Consider the following 26,422-nt stretch of genomic DNA (forward strand, 5'->3'; position numbering starts at 1 on the left):
CTCTTATTTGTTGGGAGATTTTTGATAACCGATTCCATTTCTTCGCTGGTGATGGGTCTGTTCAAGCTTTCTATTTCCTCCTGATTGAGTTTTGGAAGAGTGTGGGTGTTCAGGAATTTGTCCATTTCTTCCAGGTTGTCCAATTTGTTGGCATATAATTTTTCATAGTATTCCCTGATAATTGTTTGTATCTCTGAGGGATTGGTTGTAATAATTCCATTTTCATTCATGATTTTATCTATTTGGGTCATCTCCCATTTCTTTTTGAGAAGCCTGGCTAGAGGTTTGTCAATTTTGTTTATTTTTTCAAAAAACCAACTCTTGGTTTTGTTGATCTGCTCTACAGTTTTTTTTAGATTCTATAGTTTATTTCTGCTCTGATCTTTATTATTTCTCTCCTTCTGCTGGGTTTAGGCTGCCTTTGCTGTTCTGCTTCTAGTTCCTTTAGGTGTGCTGTTAGATTTTGTATTTGGGATTTTTCTTGTTTCTTGAGATAGGCCTGGATTGCAATGTATTCTCCTCGCAGGACTGCCTTCGCTGCGTCCCAAAGCGTTTGGATTGTTGTATTTTCATTTTCGTTTGTTTCCATATATTTTTTAATTTCTTCTCTAATTGCCTGGTTGCTCCACTCATTCTTTAGTAGGGTGTTCTTTAACCTCCATGCTTTTGGACGTTTTCCAGACTTTTTCCTGTGGTTGATTTCAAGCTTCATAGCATTGTGGTCTGAAAGTATGCATGGTATAATTTCAATTCTTGTAAACTTATGAAGGGCTGTTTTGTGACCCAGTATATGATCTATCTTGGAGAATGTTCCATGTGCACTCGAGAAGAAAGTATATTCTGTTGCTTTGGGATGTAGAGTTCTAAATATATCTGTCAAGTCCATCTGATCCAATGTCTCATTCAGGGCCCTTGTTTCTTTATTGACCGTGTGTCTAGATGATCTATCCATTTCTGTAAGTGGGGTGTTAAAGTCCCCTGCAATTACCACATTCTTATCAATAAGGTTGCTTATGTTTATGAGCAATTGTCTTATATATTTGGGGGCTCCAGTATTCGGCGCATAGACATTTATAATTGTTAGCTCTTCCTGATGGATAGACCCTGTAATTATTATATAATGTCCTTCTTCATCTCTTGTTACAGCCTTTAATTTAAAGTCTAGTTTTTCTGATATAAGTATGGCTACTCCAGCTTTCTTTTGGCTTCCAGTAGCATGATAAATAGTTCTCCATCCCCTCACTCTCAAGCTAAAGGTGTCCTCAGGTCTAAAATGAGTCTCTTGTAGACAGCAAATAGATGGGTCTTGTTTTTTTATCCATTCTGATACCCTATGTCTTTTGGTTGGCGCATTTAATCCATTTACATTCAGTGTTATTATAGAAAGATACGGGTTTAGAGTCATTGTGATGTCTGTATGTTTTATGCTTGTAGTGATGTCTCTAGTACTTTGTCTCACAGGGTCCCCCTTAGGATCTCTTGTAGGGCTGGTTTAGTGGTGACAAATTCCTTCAGTTTTTGTTTGTTTGGGAAGACCTTTACCTCTCCTTCTATTCTAAATGACAGACTTGCTGGATAAAGGATTCTCGGCTGCATATTTTTTCTGTTTAGCACACTGAAGATCTCGTGCCAATTCTTTCTGGCCTGCCAAGTTTCAAAAGAGAGATCAGTCAAGAGTCTTATAGGTCTCCCTTTATATGTGAGGGCACGTTTACCCCTTGCTGCTTTCAGAATTTTCTCTTTATCCTTGTATTTTGCCAGTTTCACTATGATATGACATGCAGAAGATCAATTCAAGTTACGTCTAAAGGGAGTTCTCTGTGCCTCTTGGATTTCAATGCCTTTTTCCTTCCCCAGTTCAGGGAAGTTGTCAGCTATTATTTCTTCAAGTACCCCTTCAGCACCTTTCCCTCTCTCTTCCTCCTCTGGGATACCAATTATGCATATATTATTTCTTTTTAGTGTACCACTTAGTTCTCTAATTTTCCCCTCATACTCCTGGATTTTTTTATCTCTCTTTTTCTCAGCTTCCTCTTTTTCCATAACTTTATCTTCTAGTTCACCTATTCTTTCCTCTGCCTCTTCAAGCCGAGCCATGGTGGTTTCCATTTTGTTATGCATTTCGTTTGAAGCGTTTTTCAGCTCCTCGTGACTGTTCCTTAGTCCCTTGATCTCTGTAGCAAGAGATTCTCTGCTGTCCTGTATACTGTTTTCAAGCCCAGCGATTAATTTGATGACTATTATTCTAAATTCACTTTCTGTTATATTATTTAAATCCTTTTTGATCAGCTCATTAGCTGTTGTTATTTCCTGGAGATTCTTCTGAGGGGAATTCTTCCGCTTGGTCATTTTGGATAGTCCCTGGCGTGGTGAGGACCTGCAGGGCACTTCCCCTGTGCTGTGATGTATAACTGGGGTTGGTGGGTGGGGCCGCAGTCAGACCTGATGTCTGCCCCCAGCCCACCGCTGGGGCCACAGTCAGACTGGTGTGTGCCTTCTCTTCCCCTCTCCTAGGGGTGGGATTTACTGTGGGGTGGTGTGGCCCGTCTGGGCTACTTGCTCACTGCCAGGCTTGTGATGCTGGGGATCTGGCGTATTAGCTGGGGTGGGTAGGCAAGGTGCACGGGGGCAGGAGGGGCAGGCTTAGCTCACTTCTCCTTAGGTGATCCACTTCAGGAGGGGCCCTGTGGCAGCGGGAGGGAGTCAGATCCGCTGCCGGAGGTTGGGCTCCGCAGAAGCACAGAGTTGGGTGTTTGCGCGGAGCGAGCAAGTTCCCTGGCAGGAGCTGGTTCTCTTTGGGATTTTGGCTGGGGGATGGGTGGGGGAGATGGCACTGGTGAGCGCCTTTGTTCCCCACCAAACTGAGCTCTGTCGTCAGGGGGCTCAGCAGCTCTCCCTCCCTTTGTCCTCCAGCCTTCCCGCTTTCCGAGCAGAGCTGTTAACTTATGACCTCCCAGACGCTAAGTCGCGCTTGTGGGAACACAGTCCGTCAGGCCCCTCCGCTTTTGCAAGCCAGATTCGGGGGCTCTGCTTGGCCAGGGAGCCGCCCCTCCGCCCCGGCTCCCTCCCGCCAGTCCGTGGAGCGCGCACTGCCTCGACGCCCTTCCTACCCTCTTCCGTGGGCCTCTCGTCTGCGTTTGGCTCCGGTGACTCAGTTCTGCTAATCCTCTGGCGGTTTTCTGGGTTATTTAGGCAGGTGTAGGTGGAATCTAAGTGATCAGCAGGACGTGCGGTGAGCCCAGCGTCCTCCTAAGCCACCATCTTGCAAAAAAAAAAAAAAAAAAAAAAAAAAAAAGCAAAAAAAAAAAAAAAAAGCAGGACTTTTTAAATGAAGAACACTTTTGGTCAGGAGTTTCTGTCTTTTTCAACCAGCGTAGACAGACTACTTCTCTTTTACCACCCAGGGCCATAAATGCTCCAAAACAGGTGATGTTATAAAAATAACAAAAGAGCAGGGTTGTTCCTGTATAAGTGCAAAAGTATTGTACGGACCCGAAAGAGGTCATAATCCCTATTTGGAAGGCCAGGACGTTGGTGATAGTGGTGATTGTAATGGACACTGCCACTTTGGAATAGACACTGGACAGCTGCTGTTTGATGTTATCCATGAGGCTGGTCTTCTGCCAGGCAGAAATCATTATAAACATGTCATCAACCCCAACACCTGTTAAAGAAACAAAGAAACAATTTGCATACATATTAATATCTATGAAAAATTAAACACATAAACTCGAACCATCTTCTTTTTCCATCTCTTAGATCTTATTTATCTTGCCTGATCTGTGCTTTGATACTACTACTTTCTCTGGTTGCTTCTGAATCCACAACAGAATCCACCCCTTCCTCTGTAATAACTCTGTGCTTTATTCATACTCTTATTATTTGTACATAGCACAGGATACTCTACTCCTACTCTTCATTGAGGGTGTTGTAATGATGAGTCAGGAAACATGTTGTAGGTGTTAGTCGAGGCAGGATTAGCACTGTATCTTTGATTCTACTGGATGACTTGAAAGACCATTTTCTCTCATAAACCATCTTAATGAATGCACAAACACACGAAGCCAACATTCGGTTGCTTAAAATATAAACTGGACTTATCTATTCTACAGTTAGCATCTAACCAGCAATGTTGGCAACTCTCTCAAGATTTCTACTAGAGCTGACACTACTTTCACTCATGTATACCTTTGTTCCCATGTATATTGATGCAAACTCAATAAAATAAATAAGGAAATAAACTGCAATAAAATGCTGATCTATTTCAATTTGGGGGGATCTTGTGCATGGATTACATGGGAGGGTACTGGGAATTGCAACTTTGCCTCTGATGTTTTACAGGTATGATCAAGAAGACAGAAGAATCTGTATTGACACAAGTCTAAACATTCTGTCATAAACTGCATCCTGACATCCCATGGCTTACGAGCTTTGAGGATTTCACTTGGGCTCAGCAGCACAAAAGGGAAGAATCAGAAGTACTAGGGGACCAAGAATGAACTCTTGATATGTATTAGGTATTGAAAAACTAGTTTTGTGATTTACAGAAACTTATTCAGAAATTGTCCTGGAACACTTCTTGAGTTGCTTAAATCACACACACACACACACACACACACACACACACACACACTCCTATGTACACATGGACTATTCAGTGTTGGTTTATATTAAATCAATTATGTACACTTTAACTATAGTTGTTTATGGCTGTGGGGAATACTGAGTGGCTAAGCGTGGGTGTGTACTAGGTAGGTGTGTCCTGAAGAGTTAGAGTAAATAAGTTGACATCCAGCAAACAGCTTTTCCACTGTCTCCCTGTGGAAACCAAATACTATTCCTTCCAAGTTCCTTACTTTCTAAAATGTAGAATGGATAAAGAAGATGTGGTTTATATATACAGTGGAATACTACTTGGCAATGAGAACAGATGAAATCTGGCCATTTGCAGCAAGGTGGATGGAACTGGAGGGTATTATGCGAAGTGAAGTAAGTCAGGCAGAGAAGGACAGATACCATATGTTTTCACTCATATGTGGATCCTGAGTAACTTCACAGAAGACCACGGGGGAGGAGGGAGGGGTAAAAAGTTACAGAGAGGGAGGGAAACAAACCATAAGAGACTCTTAAATACTGAGAACAAACTGAAGGTTGATGGGGGGGGTGGGGAGAGGGGAAAGCGGGTGATGGGCATTGAGGAGAGCACCTGTTGGAATGAGCACGGGGTGTTGTATGGAAACTAATTTGACAATAATTTATATTTAACAAAAAATAAATAACTGGTGTCTCTTTAAATTAAAAAAATAAAATATAATATAAACACCTTTGTTTTTCATGCTTATTGTCAAATAAATTCTGGAAGTACAAGAAAATGCAGAGAAAAAGTGTAAACAACAGTAATTCCACCCTGCATTTTTATGTATATCCATCCAGAATTTGCTCTATACAAATATGCACATATAACTGTATCTATTTCAAACACCTGGTTTCAATACCAGCATTTTTCATTTAACATTATATATCTACCTCCTTTTGAAGACTGGATATGATTCAAAAGTATTACTGTGCTGTGTTTGAGTTGACCAATCCCATGTTGACATGGAATTAAGTTTTCAAAACTTTTCCGTTCTAAATAATGCTGAAGTGAACATACTCGTTCTGCTCTTTGAGTACTTGTATAACCGTTAAGACAAATTTCTAAAAATGGAATTGTTAAGCCAAAGATATTTGCTGTTTGCTGTTTAACTCTTTTGATTTGCTGCAAATTGGATTTAAAAAAGTGTGTAACAATTTATAATTTTCTCCCAGCAGAATGAATATTCATTTATATACAATCTTCCTCATATCTTCAATCTTGCTAATATTTATTAATTTAATAAGAAGACAAGGTATCTCACTTTTGGTTTAATTTGCATCCATTCATTAATTGAGAAGTCAAATTAGTTTTTCCCTCTACTTCCAGTGAGGGATGTGTGTGTGTGTGTGTTTGTGTGTATGTGTGAACTGCCTGTTCATGTCTCTTGTCTGTGGTTTTCCATCTGGGGTACTAGATTTTTCTGCCTCTAAACACACACACTTCAATTTGATTTTCTTCTCTCCTGTCACCTCATTTTGGATCTGTGGAGCCACCTGAATATAATTATTTTGCTTAATCTAACATAAATTCCTTCCCTTATCTACCCCATACCCCCACATACACAATGTGTAGCTTCACATTTGGTTTTACCCACCTAGAATAAGAAATGGTGAATTTGCAACTATAATCACAAACGGCACCCCAATGTACAACATCAGGCCAAAGCCGCTCACCACTGCCAAGGCAGCAGAAATCACTCCCAAGGTTGCAGCCCACATTTTGTTTCGTACACAGTCACACCTGTACATTTGGAGGGAAAAATCATGGAATTTGTGGTGGTGGCTTCCACACTGAAATTCCATCAGTTTATAACATTCTCTACTTGGACATCTCTTCAGAAAGCTCTTGGGCAATCATTCCCATACCTGTCTGCTGAAGACCTTTAATTCCCAGGCACTGTCCCAGACCAAGTGGGAAAAAGGGCGGAGGGAACAGAAAAGCTGTGAATCAGTACTTTTACCAAACTTCCTGAGCAATTCTTCCACAGCTGGGCAAGCACAAATTCACTCACCACCAGTTCAGAGCCATAAAGATATGCCAAATACTTCAGATGGTTAATTACACCCTGATCTTCAAAGGGTGTCAATGGAATACAACAGCAAAGGGAGGGCAAGCTCTAGCAGAGAAAGTATCCATATTCAGTGCTCTTTTCACCCACCCTTAACTCCAAGTAGCCATAGATGCAATTCTAAACAGCTCTTGTATTTCAAAACCAGTTCAATATGTATTGTGATTAACAAAATGTATGAAAGTCTCCTCCTAAAACGTTTTCAGGATTCTTGTCTACTGGTGAAGAGGGCTCTAGGAAAGTTGCTACTAATTACAAAATAATTAGAAATGTAGTCCATTAAAAAAAAAAAGTTTGTTTATGGGGCGCCTGGGTGGCTCAGTCAGTTAAACAACTGACTTTGGCTCAGGTCATGATCTCATGGTTTGTGGGTTTGAGCCCCATGTTCAGCTCTGTGCTGATGGTTTGGAGCTGGGAGCCTGCTTTGGACTTGTTGTCTCCCCTCTCTCTGCCCCACCCCTGTTCATTCTCTCTCTCTCTCTCAAAAATAAATAAATGTTTAAAAAATGTTAAGTTTGCTTATTTATTTTTGAGAGAGAGCACAAGTGGGGGAGAGGCAGAGAGACAGAGAGAGAGAGACAGAGACAGAGACAGACTACCAAGCAGGCTCCACACTACCAGTGCAGAGCCTGATGTGGGGCTTGAACCCACAAACAATGAGATCATGACCTGAGCCAAAGTCAGACACTTAACCATCTGAGCCACCCAGGCGCCCCTCTAGTCCATTTTTAATAACACAGCCTGTGCCCTTTTCTTTGCTGGACCAACAAAAATGGGAATATATAGGCAGCATTTTAAAGTATGGATTCAGCACTTTACCTACCCAATAACCACAATATTACATTTGAAAATATTGACAACCACCTCTGGTTTTATTTTTTGCTTTTTTGTTAACTGCTTCAAAACAAATGACTGACACTTGTCTCTAGATATTTTTAGGAGGAGAGAGAAACTAAGTTTGGATTGAAGACTAGGAGAGTCCACTATGGAAATAGAAGCACTGATTCCAATACAACAACATGACCATGACCTTTAGGCAAGACAACAGTAAAATAGCTAAACTTTCTTATTCTGCAAACAAATTTCTACACCATGGTTTTATGTATTTATTTTTTTTCAACACACCAGTGCTATGAGTTAAACTCAGGGCCCGAAGCCAACCACATGTGCAAAACTCCAGAGCAAAAGTAAAATTCCTTGTTAGAATAAAATTTGATTATAATGAATACTTTCTTAAAACAACAATGTTGGTTTATAGCAGTTTGATATAAGAAAGTAACAAAGATGAACTTTGTTCTTGTTTTTTTTTTTCAACATTTATTTATTTTTGGGACAAAGAGAGACAGAGCATGAACGGGGGAGGTGCAGAGAGAGAGGGAGACACAGAATCGGAAACAGGCTCCAGGCTCTGAGCCATCAGCCCAGAGCCTGATGTGGGGCTAGAACTCACGGACCGCGAGATCGTGACCTGGCTGAAGTCGGACGCTTAACCGATTGCGCCACCCAGGCGCCCCAACAAAGATGAACTTTGAAATCAGAAAGATGAATGAGTTACTTATGATATTCCATCTTTCAAGTTTCTGGATTTTTTGGTATAAAATTTTCAGATGATGTAAGGGAGGGAGTGAAGTATATTATTGCCTATAGTGACTTTATTTTGACTACGTGCTGAGTTGACTTTGTCTAAATGATCTTTACTTTGATGTGCAATAGACAATGGAAGGAAACGTTTTAAGATGGAACACTGCAGGAGTTTGGTGAATACACTTGCAGATATCCCGGTCTCCAAGAAAGTTCTTTTTTTTTTTTAAGTTCATTTCTCTTGAGACAGAGAGGCTGACAGAGAGAGACAGAGAGAAAGAATGGCAAGCAGGCTCCACACTGTCAGCGCAGAACACGAAGTGGGGCTCAAACCCATGAACCACGAGATCATGACCTGAGCCGAAGCCTAGAGTCAAGACGCTTAGCTGACAGAGCCACCCAGGCACCCCTGAGAAGGATTTTGTTTCAGGCAGTTTATCAGAATGACCTAGGGAAGTCTTAGAACTTGAGATCTCCTGGAACCTGGCTATGCAGATCCTGATTCAGTAGGTTGGTAGGGAAGCTGCAGAATCTTTATGTCTAAAACCTTCCCCAGATGACTCCAGTGCAGGCAGCAAGATGGCCAACCTTCTGAATGTTTTATTTACCTGACAGGGAAGGGCTAAATTAGAACTTATTATTCTTAGACAACAATCTATATGTTTGCTAAGAGATCCACATCTTCCTTCAAAGGTAATGATGTTTCTCATAAGTAAACAACAGTTTACAGTGTGTTTGAGATGGGAAAGATTTTCCAGCTTGTTTCAGAAAGGGATCTAATATTTGGTGTAAATGTTGTCATGTCCAAAATGTGAGACAATTTTGAAGGAGACAAGAAGATCAATATACCACTACTTGCTGTAGAATGAGGTTCAGGCTAGAGCATATACTTGAAAAAGTTTGTTCGTATGACTTCACAATCAGACAATAAATACGGAACCCTAAAATAGGTGCAAATAAGGGTTCTGTGTGAGGTAAATGCATATGTGCAAGGATAACCTTCATATGTAAGTGTAAATGAGTCAGGCAGGATGGGCAATGTCTTAGGGACTGTCAGGGAGGCTGTTGTCCAGACCAGCAATAAGAGATTCTCAGTGATAACAGAGAGGTAGGAGTGGGAGATGTCCTAGGAATTTACAAACACACTCACAGGAGAATTGGTTTTATTTTAAAGCCTAGAGAAGGCATGTATTGAAGCATCGTGGCAGCAGCTGTGCCTTAAGGATTTCCCTCCTCCCTTTCTTTTTCTCCTTGGACATGCTCCAACTAACTTAGCAAGATGAGAAGCAGGAAGAGAAGGGATAGAAGAGGGCTGGCGAACCAACAGAATGGGGGAAGATATTTGCAAATGACATATAACATAAAGGCTTATTATCCAAAATCTATAAAGAACTTACCAAACTCAACACCTGAAATAATCCAGTGAAGAAATAGCCAGAAGACACGATTAGACCAAAGAAGGCATCCAGATGGCCAACAGACACATGAAAAGATACTCAACGTCACTCAACATCAGGGAAATACAAATCAAAACCACGGTGAGATACCACCTCACACCAGAGTGGCTAAAATTAACAACTCAGGAAACAACAGATGTTGGCAAGGATGTGGAGAAATGGGAACCCTCTTGCACTGTGGTGGGAAGGCAAACCCTCTTGCACTGTGGGTGGGAATGCACAATTGGTGCAGCTGCTCTGGAAAACAATGTATCCAAAGGATACAGGAGTGCTGATTCATGGGGGCACATGAACCCCAAATGTTTATAGCAGTGCTATCAACAATAGCCAAAATACAGAAAGAGCCCAAATGTCCATCAACTGATGAATGGATAAAGAAGATGCGGTTTATGGGGCGCCTGGGTGGCTCAGTCGGTTAAGCGGCCGACTTCGGCTCAGGTCATGATCTCGCAGTCCGTGAGTTCGAGCCCCGCGTCGGGCTCTGTGCCGACAGCTCAGAGCCTGGAGCCTGTTTCAGATTCTGTGTCTCCTCTCTCTGACCCTCCCCCGTCCATGCTCTGTCTCTCTCTGTCTCAGAAATAAATAAATAAACGTGAAAAAATTACGAAAAAAAAGATGTGGTTTATATATACAATGGAACACTACTTGAAAATGAGAAAGAATGAAATATTGCCATTTGCAACTACGTGGATGGAACTAGAGGGTGTTATGCTAAGCAAAATTAGTCAGAGAAAGACAAATATCATGTGACTTCACTCATATGAGGACTTTAATATACAAAACAGATTAACATAAGGGAAGGGAAGCAAAAATAATACAAAAACAGGGAGAGGGACAAAACATAAGAGACTCTTAAATATGGAGAACAAACAGAGGGTTACTGTTGTAGGAGGAGTTGTGGGAGGGGGGATGGGCTAAATGGGTAAGGGCATTAAAGAATCTACTTCTGAAATCACTGTTGCACTATATGCTAACTAACTTGGATGTAAATTTTAAAAAATAAATTAAATTTTAAAAATTTAAAAAAGAAGATGTGGTTTATATATACAATGGAATACTACTTGGCAATGAGAAAGAATGAAATCTTGCCATTTGCAACAACGTGGATAGAACTGGAGGGTATTATGCTAAGTGAAATAAGTCAGTCAGAGAAAGACAGATATCATGTTTTCACTCATATATCAAATCTGAGAAACTTAACAGAAGTCCATGAGGGAAGGGAAGGGTAAAAAATCATTTCAAACAGAGAGGGAGGGAAACCATAAGAGACTCTTAAATACAGAGAACTGAGGCTTGATTTGGGGGGGGTGAGGTGAGGGGAAAATTGGTAATGGGCATTGAGGAGGGCACTTGTTGGGATGAGCACTGGGTGTTATATGTCAGCGAAGAATCACGGGAATCTACCCTGAAACCAAGAGCACACTGTGTCCTCCGTATGTCAGCTAACTTGACAATGAATTATATTCAGGGAAAAAAAAAAGAAGAAGAGAACTGGTAAGCTCCTTTCTCCCCATTAAGGGCTATCCCATGCAGCATGCTCTAGCAAAGGGTGCTGGAGGGCCCCTGAACTTTAAATCAAGTTACCAATTTTGTTTATTACATGGACCTGGACATGGACATTTTAACTCTGACTGGAGGATTTTGTCCTACCTGCTAATAACCACAAAAGTCACATAGCCTGTCTGAGTTTTCATGGGGCAGAGGAAGATCTTGCTCTTAGCCACAAAACTTAAAGGGAACAAAGGGAGACAAAAATAAAGTTGCATTATGTTTATACCTCATGAGTCCTATATGTTTCATATGCTGGTTACATAAACATAAAGTCTTCAAAGACAAATAAATATAAATCATTTTCTAGGGGTGTCTGGCTGGCTCAGTCGGTTAAGCATCCAACTCTTGGTTTTGGCTCAGGTCATGATCTCCTGGTTTGTGAGTTCAAGCCCTGTGTCGGGCTCTGCTCTGACAGTGCAGAGCCTGCTTGGGATTCTTTCTCTCCCTGTCTCTCTGCCTCTCCTCTGCTCACTCAACCATGCTCTCTCTTTCAAATTAAATAAATATTAAAAAAATCATTTTCTAATTGCCTTCAGTATAAGATTTTCTGTACCACTGTCCATAATTATTAGTAAAGATAAGCGAGAATTGATATAAATGTGTATCTTCAGAACCAACTACCTAGTAGGAAAGTTTTGTCAAGCCAATTGTTGGTACCTTGGAGATTCCACACTAGGTTAACATTATTTTTATACTCTAATGACTTTAACAAAACTGAATTTGGTCTTTTTTCCTTCCCATCCTTCCTCCCCTATTTTCTCCCTCCCTCCCTCTCACCCTTCCTTCTTAGTTTTTTGATTTTGTTTGTTTTCTAGGGAATGTGGTCTTTCTTTCCAAAATAACAAAGTTGCGAGGTAGTTTATTAACTCTAACGAGATACCCATCGTGGTTAATTCCCTCTACCTACTGGGGCCTTATGTTTCTCTACCTGAAAATCTAGAGAGTTGAATTATATCATTTGTTCCCAAGCCTACCTATACAGGAGAATCAATTAAAGACATTTTTGAAATATAGATTTTCAGACTGAAACCCCAGAGACTTGATTCAATAGGTGGCTTCAGAATAAGTAGCTGTAGAGTCCTCTCTGGAACTCTGCTGTGAGAATCACTCAATTAATATATTCTATGGGGTTACTTCTACAACTAAATACTGGTGTTTGCTGGTATTTTCAATATTTTAGCTTTCTGATTACAAGAGCTCAAACTAACCCTAATGCCTAGATAACAATTTTTAAGTGCTTAACAAGGTAAACCCCACGTCCAAACAATGGGGACACCCAAGTCAATTAAATTAGAGATTGATTTTTTTATATAGTTAAAAGTACTAGTTCAAATTTATACAGAAATAAGGACTTGTTTAATTCTATCAGCATGTCTGCTTCCAAATGGAACAATTAATCACAATTGGCACAATATGTAAAGTAAAAACCGTATGCCAAATGAAACAAAACTGGCCATAATTTCTTTATTTGTTTTTACTATTCCATCTGATTGCACACTATTGCCAATGGGGGTTGGGGAGAAAAGAAAGTTTAAAAAATAAGAGTTTAGTGCTGGATATCAGCAAAACATGGCGTAGGAATTTCCCAAGTCTCATCCCGACAAAGAAATATAGAAAAACGGGCATATATTTTCAGAATTCTGTGAACTCTGGAAAGCAGTCAAAAGCTTACAGCAACTAAGCAAGTGCTAAATGAAAGAAAACCAGGGGAGTGCTTGAAAATAGTAGGGATGTTTTATAGTGATTTTACATGCCCTGTCTCCCTCTCCAGTGTGATAGTCGTCTTAAAGTGGCAGTGATCATAATGTGGCAGATGTGTTAAAGTGGCCCCAGTCCCAAACTGTCCCTCAGACAGCAGGGATCTTAAAGTGGTAACAGCTCATGTTACCATGATGGAGCCATTTCCCTGTCTTTGGAGGAAGCAGAGCAGAGATTATTCCTAAAATAGTTTATATGTCTGTTCTAACCTATTTGGGGGCTACCTGAAGGACTGATGCAAGGCACTCCTCTGTTTTGTCTAACTCAAAACTCAGGTGGAGAAAGCTGGAAACACCACAAGTTGAATGAACAAACCTCATGTGCATAGAGCAAAAGATTATAGCTCAAAGATACAAAAGACTGCCTATGGAAAAAGATGAGGAGCATTTCTCTGGGAATTTAGGAGGTTAAAAAGCTCTCAGTTATACTGGGGAATTTAGAAAAGTACCCAGGGCAAGATGTATGCTCAGAAAAGACCTAAGAAGACCCTAAGCTTTCACCTAGGGCTGATCCCTAGGTACAGTGTAAGCCTTGGTAAGTGTTGGAGGTTCCAGGCACAGAACCATTTTGCAAACACTGGGAGAGCTCCTGGCATCCAAGGAAATCTATGTCAAAACACTAGCTAAGGTACAGAAACTTCAGTGAACACAAAAAACAATAATTACAGTCTTTCGATAATAGTTTCGGAAAATCACAAAGAAAATGGACCACTAATCTTAAATAAACACATAGGAAAACAACAGAAAACCCTGGGGAAGGTGGAATCTGATTTCCAGTTAGCCAAATGTCCAGTCTTCTACACAACCACCACCACCACCAATAACAAATCACAAGGTATATAAAGATAGAGGAGAGTGTGGTTCAAACTATGTGTGAAACAAAATAAATAGGCAGAAATCATCCTTGAGGAAAGACAGAGCTAGGACTTACTAGACAAAGACTATAAACACTTTTCTAAATATGCTTACAGAGCTAAAGAAGAGCTCTGACAAGGAAATAAGAAAAACAATGTATGAGCAAAATAATAATATAAAGAGGTAGAAACTTTTTAAAGGAACGAAACAGAAATTCTGAAACTGAAAAATACAATAACTGAAATGACAGAACACAAACCCAAAAACACTAGGCGCATTCAACAGCAGGCCCAATAGGCAGAAGAATCAGTGAACTGAAAATGGGACAATTGGAATGTATGGAGTCTAAGAGACATAAAGAAAAAAGGATGAAGAAAAGTGAGAAGAACCTCAGAGATCTGTGGGCCTACGAGCCAGTAGATCAACATACACATTATGGGAGTTCCAGGAGAGAGAGAAAAGGAGGCAGGAAGAATATTTAAAGAAATAATGGCTGAAAACTTCCCAAATTTGGTAGAAGATATGAAGCTGCAAATCCAAGAAGCTTAATGAAGTTCAGATAGGATGAACTCAAAAAGACCCAGACTGAGAACATGATAATCAAATCATTGAAAGCCAAAGGCAAAGAGAGTCTTGGAAGCACTGAGAGAGGAGCAACTCACCAAATATAAGGGACCCTTAATAAGTATAAAAGCTGATTGTTTGTTAGAAACCAGGGAGGCAAGGAGACAATGGGGTATTTATAGTGCTTAAAGAAAAAAAAAACATCAACTAAAATTTTGTATTCATGAAAACTGTCCTTCAAAAATGAAGGAGAAATTAAGACATTCCAGATAAACAAGAGCTAAGCGGGCTTGTTAATCAGACCTGCCCTATATGAGATGGTAAAAGGAATCCTTCAGGCTGAATAGAAAGAACAATAAAAAGTAATGGTAAGTCATACGAGAAAACATAGGTCTTGGTCAAATAGAACAGCAAGTATTATTATATTTTTGGTTTATAATCCTACATTGTATTACCTACAGAATTTAGAACATAAAAATAATTATAACTCTGTTATTGGGCATAGAGTGTATACAGACATAATTTGTGACAACAACAACATAAAGAGTGGGGGACAGAGGTGTATAGAAGCAGCAGATTTGTGTGTTTTTGAAGTTAAGTTGGTATCAGTTTAATGTAGATTCTTTTAAACTTAGAATTATATGAATCTCCATGGTAACCATAAAGAAAATCTCACAAAATCATGGCGAAAGGAAATGAGAAGAGAATCAAACAACTCATTAGAAAAATAGAAACTAAACATAGAAAAAGCGATAATGGATGAAGTAAGGGACAGAAAAACTGTATGATACACAGAATACAAATAGCAAAATAGCAGAAGTCCTTCCTTGTCAGCAGTTATTTTAAATGTAAACGGATTAAACTCTTGAATAAAAGGGTAGAAATTGACAGAAGGGATAAAATAACATGATTGAACTATATGCTGTCTACAAGAGACTCATTATAGATCCAAAGACATAAATAGATTGAAAGCTAAAGGATGGAGAAAGATATTCCATATAAATATAACCAAAGGAGGGCAGGATTGAATATGCTTCTATAAGATGAAATAGATTTTATTTTAAAAACAGTTAAAAGAGACAAAGAAGGGCATTATATATTGATGAAAAGAACAATTCATCAAGAAGATTCATCTACAAACATACATGCACTGCCAATAGGGACCCAAAAATGAAACAAATATTAACAGACTTGTAGACAGAAATAGACGGAGAATTCAATATGCCACTTTCAATAATGTATAAAACATCTAGGCCAATAATCTATGAGGAAACAGAAGAAATGGACAACACTAAATAAATTAGACCTTACAGAGATATATACAGCACTCAACCCAATGATAGAAGAATATACATTATTCTCAAGTGAACATGAAACATTCTCTGGAATACAGCATACGTTAGGTCAGAAAACAAGTCTGAAAATGTAAAAATATTGAAATTACCCAATGTATCTTTTTAACCAACAATGGAATGGAGCTACAAATCAATAATAGAGGGAAAACTGGATAATTCAAAATGTATGGAAATTTAGCAACTCACTATCAAATAACCAGTGGGTCAAAGAATAAATCACAAGGGAAATTAGAAAATACTTAGCAACAAATGAAAATAAAGACACAGCAAAACATAACTTACAGGTTATAGCAACACCAGTGCTCATAGGTAAATTTATACTACGTTAAAAAAGAAAATAAAGGTCTTCAGTCACCTTACGGTACTAGACATATCGCAGAAATAGAAACAAAATAAAACAAAACAAAACCCAAAGCTAACAAGGAAGGAAATGAAAAGATTAGAATAGACACATATGCAATTGAGACTAGAAAAACAATGGAGAGAACCAACAAAGCCAGAAATTTATTTGATTTTGATTTTTATTTTTTTTAAAGAAGTGATTTTTTTTTCAACGTTTATTTATTTTTGGGACAGAGAGAGAGACAGAGCATGAACAGACGAGGGGCAGAGAGAGAGGGAGACACAGAATTGGAAACAGGCTCCAGGCTCTGAGCCATCAGCCCAGAGCCCGACGCGGGGCTCGAACTCACGGACCGCGAGATCGTGACCTGGCTGAAGTCGGACGCTTAACTGACTGCGCCACCCAGGCGCCCCCAGAAATTTATTTTTTAAAAAGAATCAACAAATTGATAAACTCTTATCTAGAGTGACAAAGAAAAAAGAAGACAGAAATAACTAAATCAGATATGAAATTGAAGACATTACTACTAACGTTAGAGAAATATGAAGGATTATAAAAGAGCACTATAGGGTTGTCTGGGTGGCTCAGATGGTTGAGCTCCGACTTTGTCTCAGGTCATGATCTCACGATTGATGGTTTTGAGCCCTGCATGGGGCTCACTGCTGTCAGTGCAGAGCCCACTTTGGATCCTCTGCCCCCTCCCCCCGCCACCTCTCTCCCTCTCGTGCACTCTCTCTCAAAAATAAATAGACATTAAAAAAATAAAGAATGCTATAAACAACTTATGCCAACAAACTATATGAAATGCACAAATTTCTAGAAACACCTAAATGACCTAAACTGACTCAAGATGAAATAGAAAATCTCAACAGACATTGAATAAGTAAAAAGACTGAATCAGTAATCAAAAACCACCCAAAAAGAAAAGTCCAAGACCAGATGGCTTCACTGGTAAATTTTACTAAACATGTATAGAAGAAGTAACACCCATCCTTCTCAAGTCCTTCCAAAAAGTTGAAAAGGAAGAAACACTCTCTAACTCATTCTATGAGACCAACATTACACTGATACCAATCCCAGACAGGGATTACAAGAAGAAAACTATAGATCAATATCTTATGAATGTAGATTCAAATGTCCTTAATAACATTCTGCAAACCCAATTCAATAGCACGTTAAAAAGATTGTACATCATTACCGACTAGGATTTATCCCAGGAATGCAAGAGTGGTTCAACACGGGAAAAATCAATCAAGTAACATATCACGCTAATAGAACAAAGGATAAAATCTACACGATCATCTCAATAGATGCAAAAAAGGGATTTGACAAAATCCAACACCCAATTATGATTTAAAAGAAAACCCTCAAAAACAAGGAATAGAAAGGAACTTCCTCAAAATGATAGGGACCTTTATAAGAACTGAATACCTAACAATATAATCCAAACTGAAAGCTGAAAGATTTCCCTTCAAAATCAGGAACAAGATAAAGATACCCACTTTCACCAATGACACTTGACATTGAAGTGGAAGTGCTATCCAGAGGAATTAAATAAGAAATGGAAATAAAAGGAATCCAAATTGGAAATGAAGAAGTATAACGATCCCTTTTCACAGATTACATGATTCTGTATATGAAAATTCCCAAGAAACCACAATAAAACTAATAGAGGTAATAAACAAATTGAGCAAAGCTGCAGGATACAAGATCAACACACAAATACCAGTTGTGTTTCTATATACGTGCAATGAACAATCCAAAAATGAAATGAAAAAAGCAATTCCATTTAGTGTCTAAAAGAATAAAATATTTAGAAATAAATTTAACCAAGGAGCTGAAAGACAGAAAGCTACAAAACTCTAGTGAAAGAAACTAAAGAAGACCTAAGTTAATGGAAATGCAACCTTAGTTCACGGGGAGGAAGACAGTATTGTTAAAATGTTAATCTCACTTAAAACAACCTACAGATTCAACACAATCTTTATCAAAATTTCAATGACCTTCCCCCCCACCCCAGAAATGGAAAAGTCAACCCTCAAATTCATATGGAATTGCAAGGAGTCCTAGATATCCAAAATAATCATGAAAAAGATGATAAAAATTGGAGGGCTGAGATTTCCAGATTTCAAAACTCATAACAAAGCTACAGGAATCAAAGCAGTGTGGTACTGGCACATCAACAGACATGTAGGCTCATGGCATATAATTTAGAGTCCAGAAATAAACCCATACATCTACAACCAATTGATTGTTTACAAGGATGCCAAGTCCAATCAACTGGGAAAGAATAGTCTGTTCATCACATGGGACTTGGAAAACTGGATTTCCAGCAATCAACATGGAAACATGGATTTCCACATGGATTTCCATGCACAAGAATGAAGTTAAACCCCTACTCACACTACATATACAAAAGTGAACTAAAAATTGATCAACAACCTAAATATGAGGGCTAAAACCATAAAACTCTTAGAAGGAAACAAAGGGCAAATGTGCATGACATTGAACTTGTCAATGGATTCTTAGATATAAGTAGCAAAAGAACAAAATAAGATAAAGTGGATTTCATCAAAATTAAAAACTCTTGTGCATTAAAGACATTATCAAGAAAGTGAAGAGACAATACACAGAGTGGGAGAAAATATTTATAAATCATATATCTGATAAAGGTTTAATATTTAAAACATTCTAAACACTGAGGTGTCTGGATGGTTCAGTCAGTTGAGTATCTGACTTCAGCTCAGGTCATGATCTCATGGTTTGTGGGTTCACTCCCCACATCAGGCTCTGTGCTGGCAGTTTGGAGCCTGATTGGGATTCTCTCTCCTCTCTTTCTGACCCTCCCCCATTCATACTTCTTCTATCTCGAAATAAGAAAAAAAAAACTTAAAACCAAATATACAAAGTACTCACCAACAATAGGACTCAAAAACAAAAAGACAACCAAATTAAAAAATGGGCAAAGGACTTGCATAGACATTTCTCCAAAGATGTACATATGGCCAATAAACACATGAAAAGATACTTAAGATCATTAGTAATTAGGGAAATGTAAATCAAACCACACTTTGTCACTATTGACTATTATCAATAAAACAAAAAACAAGTGTTGGTGAGGATGCGGAGAAATTGGAACCTTTATACATTGCTGGTAGGATTTGGTGGTTCTTCAAAGAACTGAACATAGAATTATCACTTCACCCACCATTCCATTCCCAGGTATATACTGAAAATAATTGAAAACAGGAGCTCAAGAAAATATTTGTACATCAATGTTCGTTGCAGCATTATTCACAAAAGCCAAAAAGTGGAAACATTCCAAGTTCCCATCAACAGTTAAGTGTATAAACAGTGCTGTATGTATACGGTGAAATACCAGTCATAAAAATGAATGAAGTTTTGATACGTGCTAGGATATAGAGGAACCTTGAAAACATTATGCCAAGTGAAATAAGCCAGTCACAAAAGTACACATATTGTGTGATTCCACTTATATGAAATCTCTAGAATAAGCAAATTCATAGAGATAGAAAGTAGATGAAGGTTAGCCAGGACTGGGGGGAGGCCATGGAAAGTTACTGCCTAAGGGTTATACAGTTTCTGTTTGGGGGGATGGAAAGATTTAGAAACAGACAGTTGTGGGGGGCCTGGGTGGCTCATTAAGCGTCCGACGTCGGTTCAGGTCCTGATCTCCCGGTCTGTGTGTTCGAGCCCCGCGGCAGGCTATGTGCTGACGGCTCAGAGCCTGGAGCCTGCTTCCAATTATGTCTCCTTCTCTCTCTACCCCTCCCCCACTTGTGCTCTGTCTCTCTCTGTCTATCAAAAATAAAGAAACGTAGAAACATAAAAATGAAAAAAAAAACAGATAGTTGTGATGGTTGCACAACTGTGAATGTAATTAATGCCACTGAAATATACACTTAAAAATGATTAGAATGGCATATTTTATATCAATTATCTGTATTTTGCCACCCAAAAATATCTGTTAAAAAGAGTTAAGAAACAATGAAACCATTTTACCTGTAGCATGATAGGACTGCAAATAATATGATTAGAAGTTATGCCAAGTGAACCAAAGGGATCACTGTCATCAAGGTTGCTTCAAGTTCCGTTGTGTAGAAGTTGATGTAAAGTAGACCACCTGCCACAAAAATTTAGTCAAGTAAATAACTTTTCATTCCAATATTTTTGCGAGTTACCAACCCTATTGAAACACTATAGCTTACTGATTGAAACACGTTAAAAGTTAGTAAAAGATCAAAATATGTGAGTCGTGATTTTAGAATAAAGAAGATTAACATAGGTGTACTTCTTCCCACAAATATGTGGCACGCTTTCCAAAGTTTCTTTCAGAAAACCAAGGTTTAAACCTGAATACACAAAATCTGAGATCTACCGAAGATTGTGAAACCATTCATAATTACAGAAATTGTGGCTTTTTCTAGAATTTTAGTAGGTCGTTGTCTTTTACTATTTTAATTTCATCGACATTTCAGAAGGATCTGCTATTTTTCCAATAGTTGTCTCACTTTGACCAGGCTTATTCACAACTATTAGTTACAGAATAGCTAGCATGTGCCTGGCACTAGGCTATATAACTTACTTGGTAAACGGTGAGCTAATTCTCTTTTCAATAATACCATGGAACTTCTTAAAAGTTTGTTGCTTTTATTCCAATGAACCCCAAACACATTTCAGAGGGTTCCCCCAAATAGCAAAGACTTTAAGAGTAAGGATTTTAAAGTAATTTGACTGGAAAACCTGATGATCAATGTCTGCACTGAGCAGACCTACCTTAAGGATGTGGGATTTGTGTTTTCCACCAGAATATTATTAAGGATTTATGCTGTGTGGCATCCTTTGGTGTGTGAGATTAAGGAAGTTGGATTAAGTGCCAAACAGAGTAGAGCACTCCCAGCTGCAAGTCAAGGACTCCAATAAATAATCCAGGAGTGCTACTACTTGGAAAACGTGTTCTTACCCCTCCCACCTTCTCCTGGTCTCCCTATAAAACTCAGCCACCAGATACCTGGATCCTCTTCGAGGCCAGACTCTTTTCAATGTTGCTAAATTGGTTCAGGAAACGGGTCAACCATTTCTTACCATGTTCGTTGTCCTCTCCATCCTCAGTTTTCAGGTAGTAGAGCAGCCTCACGGCTTTGGCTTCCAGGAGTAACTGGTTCATTCCCATCCTCTCGCCTAAGAAGGTTCCTCCAATGGTGCCAGCCAGGTAGATGGGCTGACAGGTGTGGTTGTAGATTGGGAAAGTGACATTTCTCAGGTCGAGGTCCCTGTTCATCTGCCAGGCATACAGGAGTGGGTTGGAAGGCACGCAGAGACCCTGGTGCTTGGCACACACCTGATTGTAGTGGATCTGGGTTCCGTTTTCCCCCATCGCATACAGATCCTGGATCACGTCATCCACTTTACTAACTTCTGATAAGATTGCTGGTTCTAGCAGGGAGGTGGTGTTGGAGACCGCTAGAATACAAGTGAAATTGACCTCGGTGCTCTTCCTGGAGATGGAGAAGCGGTGAGAGTCGTTGGCGGTGAAGCGTTCCTGCACAAAGTGCCGCTCGGCCTTGGCTGGGCTCCCTATTGGGGTGTACTGCTCCTCGAGGTTTTCTTCTACGTCCTTGGGCAGGTAAATCAAACCGGTGCCCAGAGCAGCTGTCAGCACCATGGGCGCCAGCAGGAAGATCCAGGGGTGCACACCCACTTCGCATCCCAGCCTTCGGAAGAGGCAGGAGAGGGGCCCCTCCAGGCAGTCGGTGTGGCAACGGGGTCTCTCGGACACCTGGTTTTCCGACGGTGAGGCGGGCAGCGAGGAGTCCCCCCTCACTGACACCGGATGTGAATGGGGCACCCCAGCGGGCTCTGGAAACTGCCCCGAAGCCCAGGTCATCTCGGGTTCCTGTCTTCCACCGAAGAACTGCTCTGACTGGTGCTTAGAGGCTGGGAGTGGCTCTGAGCCCAGCCCTGCCTCGGGTTGCCGCCTCAGCTCTGACCTGGGCTCCAGCTCCTCCGCTGGGGGCTCCTGCTCCGCCTGCGCCTCCGCCTCCGGCCAGGCCTCTGGCGCCACCTTGCAGGGAGGAAGGCTCATTTCCGGGAAGGAAAGGCCAGGGTCTCAAACGTGACAGCAGATTAGAAAGCAGCCACTGGACCAAGCGCCCGTCTCCACCCCACACGACGGTTTCCTGGAGAAATTCTGTGGAAGTCTATTTGAGTTCCGGCCGCTTGTGCCCGGATCCTGGAGGCTCCCGTTGGGGAGCACGTGTTTTGACTCATAGCCCATCCAGCCCCAAATTTGTCTGTGGCGTGCCTGATGCTCCCAGAAAGTTAGTACACAAACACTACTTTATGGTAAGATGCGTGCCTCTTCTACAAGGCTTACACACACACACACACACACACACACACACACACACACACACACACGGTGTCACCTTTCCAGGGATCATCCAGTAACACAGTTCTCGGGTAAGGTGAACCTTATACCCCTGGTTTAGTGACTCTTTTTGTTAACTACAAACGTAACATATCTTCTTCTTGTAAAAAGTTAGAAGGAAATAAGTGGGCTGAAAAGTGGGTATTTATCTTGGATCTATTCCACCCGCAGTTCCCAGGATGGAGGGACCCCTGTGTTCATGTCACCATTTTTACAAAAACCTTTACCTACCTTTCAACATGCTCGCAACCGAGAGGCAGGTCTTGAGCGGTTCTTAAGAATTACGAAAATGGCTTGACATGTTTTCATGGTTGGTAGTCACCTAATATTATTGTGATTGTGTTTTTATGTGGGTAGGTCTAGCATTTTAATGAAATCTCCAGATTGTAAGAGTACCAAGTCCAAGAGTTTAAGAAAGGTAATTTTAACAGTATTTTCAAGGAGAAAGAAATAGGAGATTTTGTCAAGTTGCCTCTCCAGAAAGTCATTGTTTAAGAGCGACCTTATTAAAATAACCACAAGATGGCACCCGTTTTCTATTTTCAAAGTTATGGTAAAGGAAACTGAAGATTCCTTCTGTCTTTCGTCTGTGTTTCCAAGTCCTAATTATAGCTACATCTTGAGTTCATCGCTGGTGTGCTATAAAGCTAGTGGCTTCTGTATCACATTTAAAGTCTGTAGATAGAGGAACTGACCTGAGAATTCCATTTGTTGAACCATGTCTACATTATGGAGAGAATGGCTCAGCTGTTCTCCTAAACATTTAAGAGGAAATGGTAGGGTGAAGGTGTTCACAAGTACTCTATAACGTACACATCCAAACACAGGGCCTCTTCCTGCCCATCTTTATAAAGTATTTCTCTAGCACAACATCAATGTGTGTCTTTCATCTCAAAACACAAGTAAATTTCTACAATTGCTCCTAAATCAGGCATTGTGAAGTGCGAATAAATTCTATAGTAAAATATGTACCCTGGGATTTGATTTTATCTAGTTTCTTAATTATAGATTATTAATTCCAGATTATTTTATTAATCTCGTTATCTAGATTACTAATGTTTTGCGGGTCTAGAATGTCAATCAAAAATACCACTGTTAGTTATTTTCCACCAGTTTTTCTGCATCATTTCATAAAAGGAATAGAGCATTTCCAAAATGAGCTCATCGCCTATTTTTGAGTGATCAAAGCCTGAAAGGCTCTGAAAGATTGGTTTCAGAACTCTACACTTCTCCAGGTGAAGCTGTCACATGGCCTAGAAGTGACATGGCTTCTAATTAAGGAAGTCTCTAAAGGCTCTTCCTTTCAATTCAGGAAGACCCTCTGGTCTTCAATTTGAGAATGGTGTCTACTGTGTCAGGATAGGATTCTCCACCCTTCAGAAAATGCCTTTTGTATGAGGAGAGGATGGGTATTGGGAGTTCAAGAATATAGTTTAGAACTTAAAATTGTATCTAGTCTACTTCTTCTCCACCTTCAGTCTAGATAAAATGAAGCAGACAAAGCATTCCTTTTATGTTCTATCACCATGTAGATTCCATTTCCTTCTGTTCCCCAGTCCTTCTCCAGCAGCCCCTGTGCTCCATTTTTTTCCTCTTCTCCTCCCTTCTCTTTTGCTTCCCACCCCTTCTCCTTTTCTAATACCTATTCTCTCACATTAGCCAAACTGAGTTTGATATAAATAAAGGGAATTTTATTTTTTCATTAAAAAAAATTTCCCATTAATATTTATAAGATGTTTTTGTTTTAACTATGTATTTTAGTTCTATGATAATCTGTTTCCTACACTTGACCATTAGCTCCTCAGAGAAGCTCTGTCTCATTCATCACTGCCTACTCAGAGGAACTCAGAGGACACTCAAATGTTAGTCATAACTTAGGTGGTCCTGTTTATCTTTCCATAGCTCTAGAAATTATCTAATTCAAATATGGCAGACATCATGGCTGAAATGTATTCTGTAGATCCCATAGGGTCTGCTCAGATGCCTGTGTTCTCACTGAGACATGAGGTATCTTTTTGCATCTTTTCGCCTGCCCTATCTTAAGCTTTTTGCCATTTCCTTTCTTCGTTGTTACAATTAACACAGTATAGCTGTTTCTCCTAACTTGTATAATAATCTGTCACAGAGCATTACGGAGTCCCTCAGTTTTCCTTTTCTAAACTGAAATGTAAAGATTTAATAGATTGATTGGTCATTGAGAAGAAGCTCTAAAACTGAAACACGAGTAATTAAGAAAGAAACTGAAGAAAAGGCAGCAGAAAGAACTGACCATGAATGTAGTGTTGCAGAACAAACATATTGTTAAGATGCATGTACATATTATGGTAGGGTGGTAGGCTCTTATATTGATGGTCTCCAATAAATCATGGCTCCCAGAATTTTTGATTTGTCCTGGTTCCCTCCCACAATGACTCCGGGTTTGGCTATGTGACTTACTTGGTCCAAGCAAGAGAACTCAGGTTTTTATGGACTTGGGGTTCATAATGCTGATGGTAAAACTCTTTGAGGTACTTTATCATTGGCTTTCATTAAGTTTCTAAAAAAATTTTTCATTTTATTTTAGAGAGAAAGCGCAGGGGAGGGGGCAGAGGGAGAGAGAGAGAGAATCTTAAGCAGTCTCTTTGCTCAGTGTGGAGCCTGATGTGGGGCTCAATCCCACGACCCTGGGATCATGACCTGAGCGGAAATCAAGAGTTAGATGCTCACCGGACTGAGCCACTCAGGTGCCCCTAAATTCCTTTTTATATAATAAGGTGAATTTCTCCTTTTCTGTAGTATAGCAATACCTAAAAAGATGGCTCAGGAAACAGCAGAAGACAAGTTGGAAAATGCTTGAGAAAAGAAAAATAGAGATTTCCTGAATGGAAGTGTTGGAATTTGGGAGAACACATTAAACAGAAGAGGAAAAAGGAGATCTTGAAGGTCACGCTCAACATATGGAAAGGATAACACAGCAACAACAACCAGAATGGACAGCTTATGGAGTAGGACTTTAAAAGGAGGGAAATAATTTAGTAACTAATTGGCTGGAGAGAGTGACTAGAGTCTTAAAAAAAATCTAACAGGTGGGGTGCCTGGGTGGCTCAGCTGGTTAAGCATCTGACTTCAGCTCAGGTCATGACAAACATAAAAAAACATTAAATAAACATAAGTAAACATTAAAAACATTTTTTAAGTCCCACTCAATGGTGAAATATTTCTAATAATAGCGCTTATTGAATTACACGTGTTTTAAATAATTTCACACATATTACATAATTTAATCCTAAGAACTCCACGAGTGAAGTACTATCTTCTCGCTTTGACAAGTGGAAAATGTGACAGAGAGAAGCTAAGTAACTTGCACCAAATCACAAAGGTAGTAAGAGGTAGAGCTGGGATAGGAACCCAGGTACAGTGGCCTCAAAGCCCATACTTATTTAAAAAAATTTTTTTTAAACATTTTTCATTTTTGAGAGAGAGAGAGACAGAGCATGAACAGGGGAGGGTCAGACAGAGGGAGACACAGAATCTGAAACAGGCTCCAGGCTCTGAGCTGTCAGCACAGAGCCCGATGCGGGGCTCGAACTCACAGACCAGGAGATCATGACCTGAGCCGAAGTCGGCCGCTCAACCGACTGAGCCACCCAGGCACCCCTATAGCGTTGTGGTCAGAAAAGATGCCTGATATTTTTGAATTTGTTGAGGCTTGTTTTGTGGCCGAATATGTGTTCTATTCTGGAGAATGTTCTGTGTGCACTTGAAAAGTACGTGTATTCTGCTGTTTTAGGATGGAATGTTCTGAATATGTCTGTTAAATCCATC

General features: G+C 39.9%; 1 protein-coding gene across 2 annotated transcripts; it reads right to left on the minus strand.

The window, feature by feature from the left end:
- Positions 1-3,302: 3,302 nt before the first annotated feature.
- On the minus strand, positions 3,303-25,251 carry LOC111559295 (patched domain-containing protein 3-like). Of its 2 annotated transcripts, XR_006587694.1 has the most exons (4): positions 21,274-25,251; positions 20,191-20,311; positions 6,231-6,376; positions 3,303-3,664 (listed from the first exon to the last, which is right to left on the minus strand). XR_006587694.1 is itself a non-coding variant. In XM_045041249.1 (3 exons), exons 1-2 carry the CDS (start codon positions 22,271-22,273, stop codon positions 20,229-20,231), a joined length of 1,083 nt encoding a protein of 360 aa, XP_044897184.1. In that variant the 5' UTR covers positions 22,274-25,251; the 3' UTR covers positions 5,301-6,376; positions 20,191-20,228. The 2 variants fall into 2 exon arrangements, 1 of the variants encoding a protein (XP_044897184.1); XM_045041249.1 differs by lacking the exon at positions 3,303-3,664 and having other exon boundaries at positions 5,301-6,376.
- Positions 25,252-26,422: the final 1,171 nt, after the last annotated feature.

The sequence above is a fragment of the Felis catus genome, chromosome D3 (genome assembly GCF_018350175.1).
Source record: "Felis catus isolate Fca126 chromosome D3, F.catus_Fca126_mat1.0, whole genome shotgun sequence".
NCBI lineage: Eukaryota > Metazoa > Chordata > Mammalia > Carnivora > Felidae > Felis > Felis catus.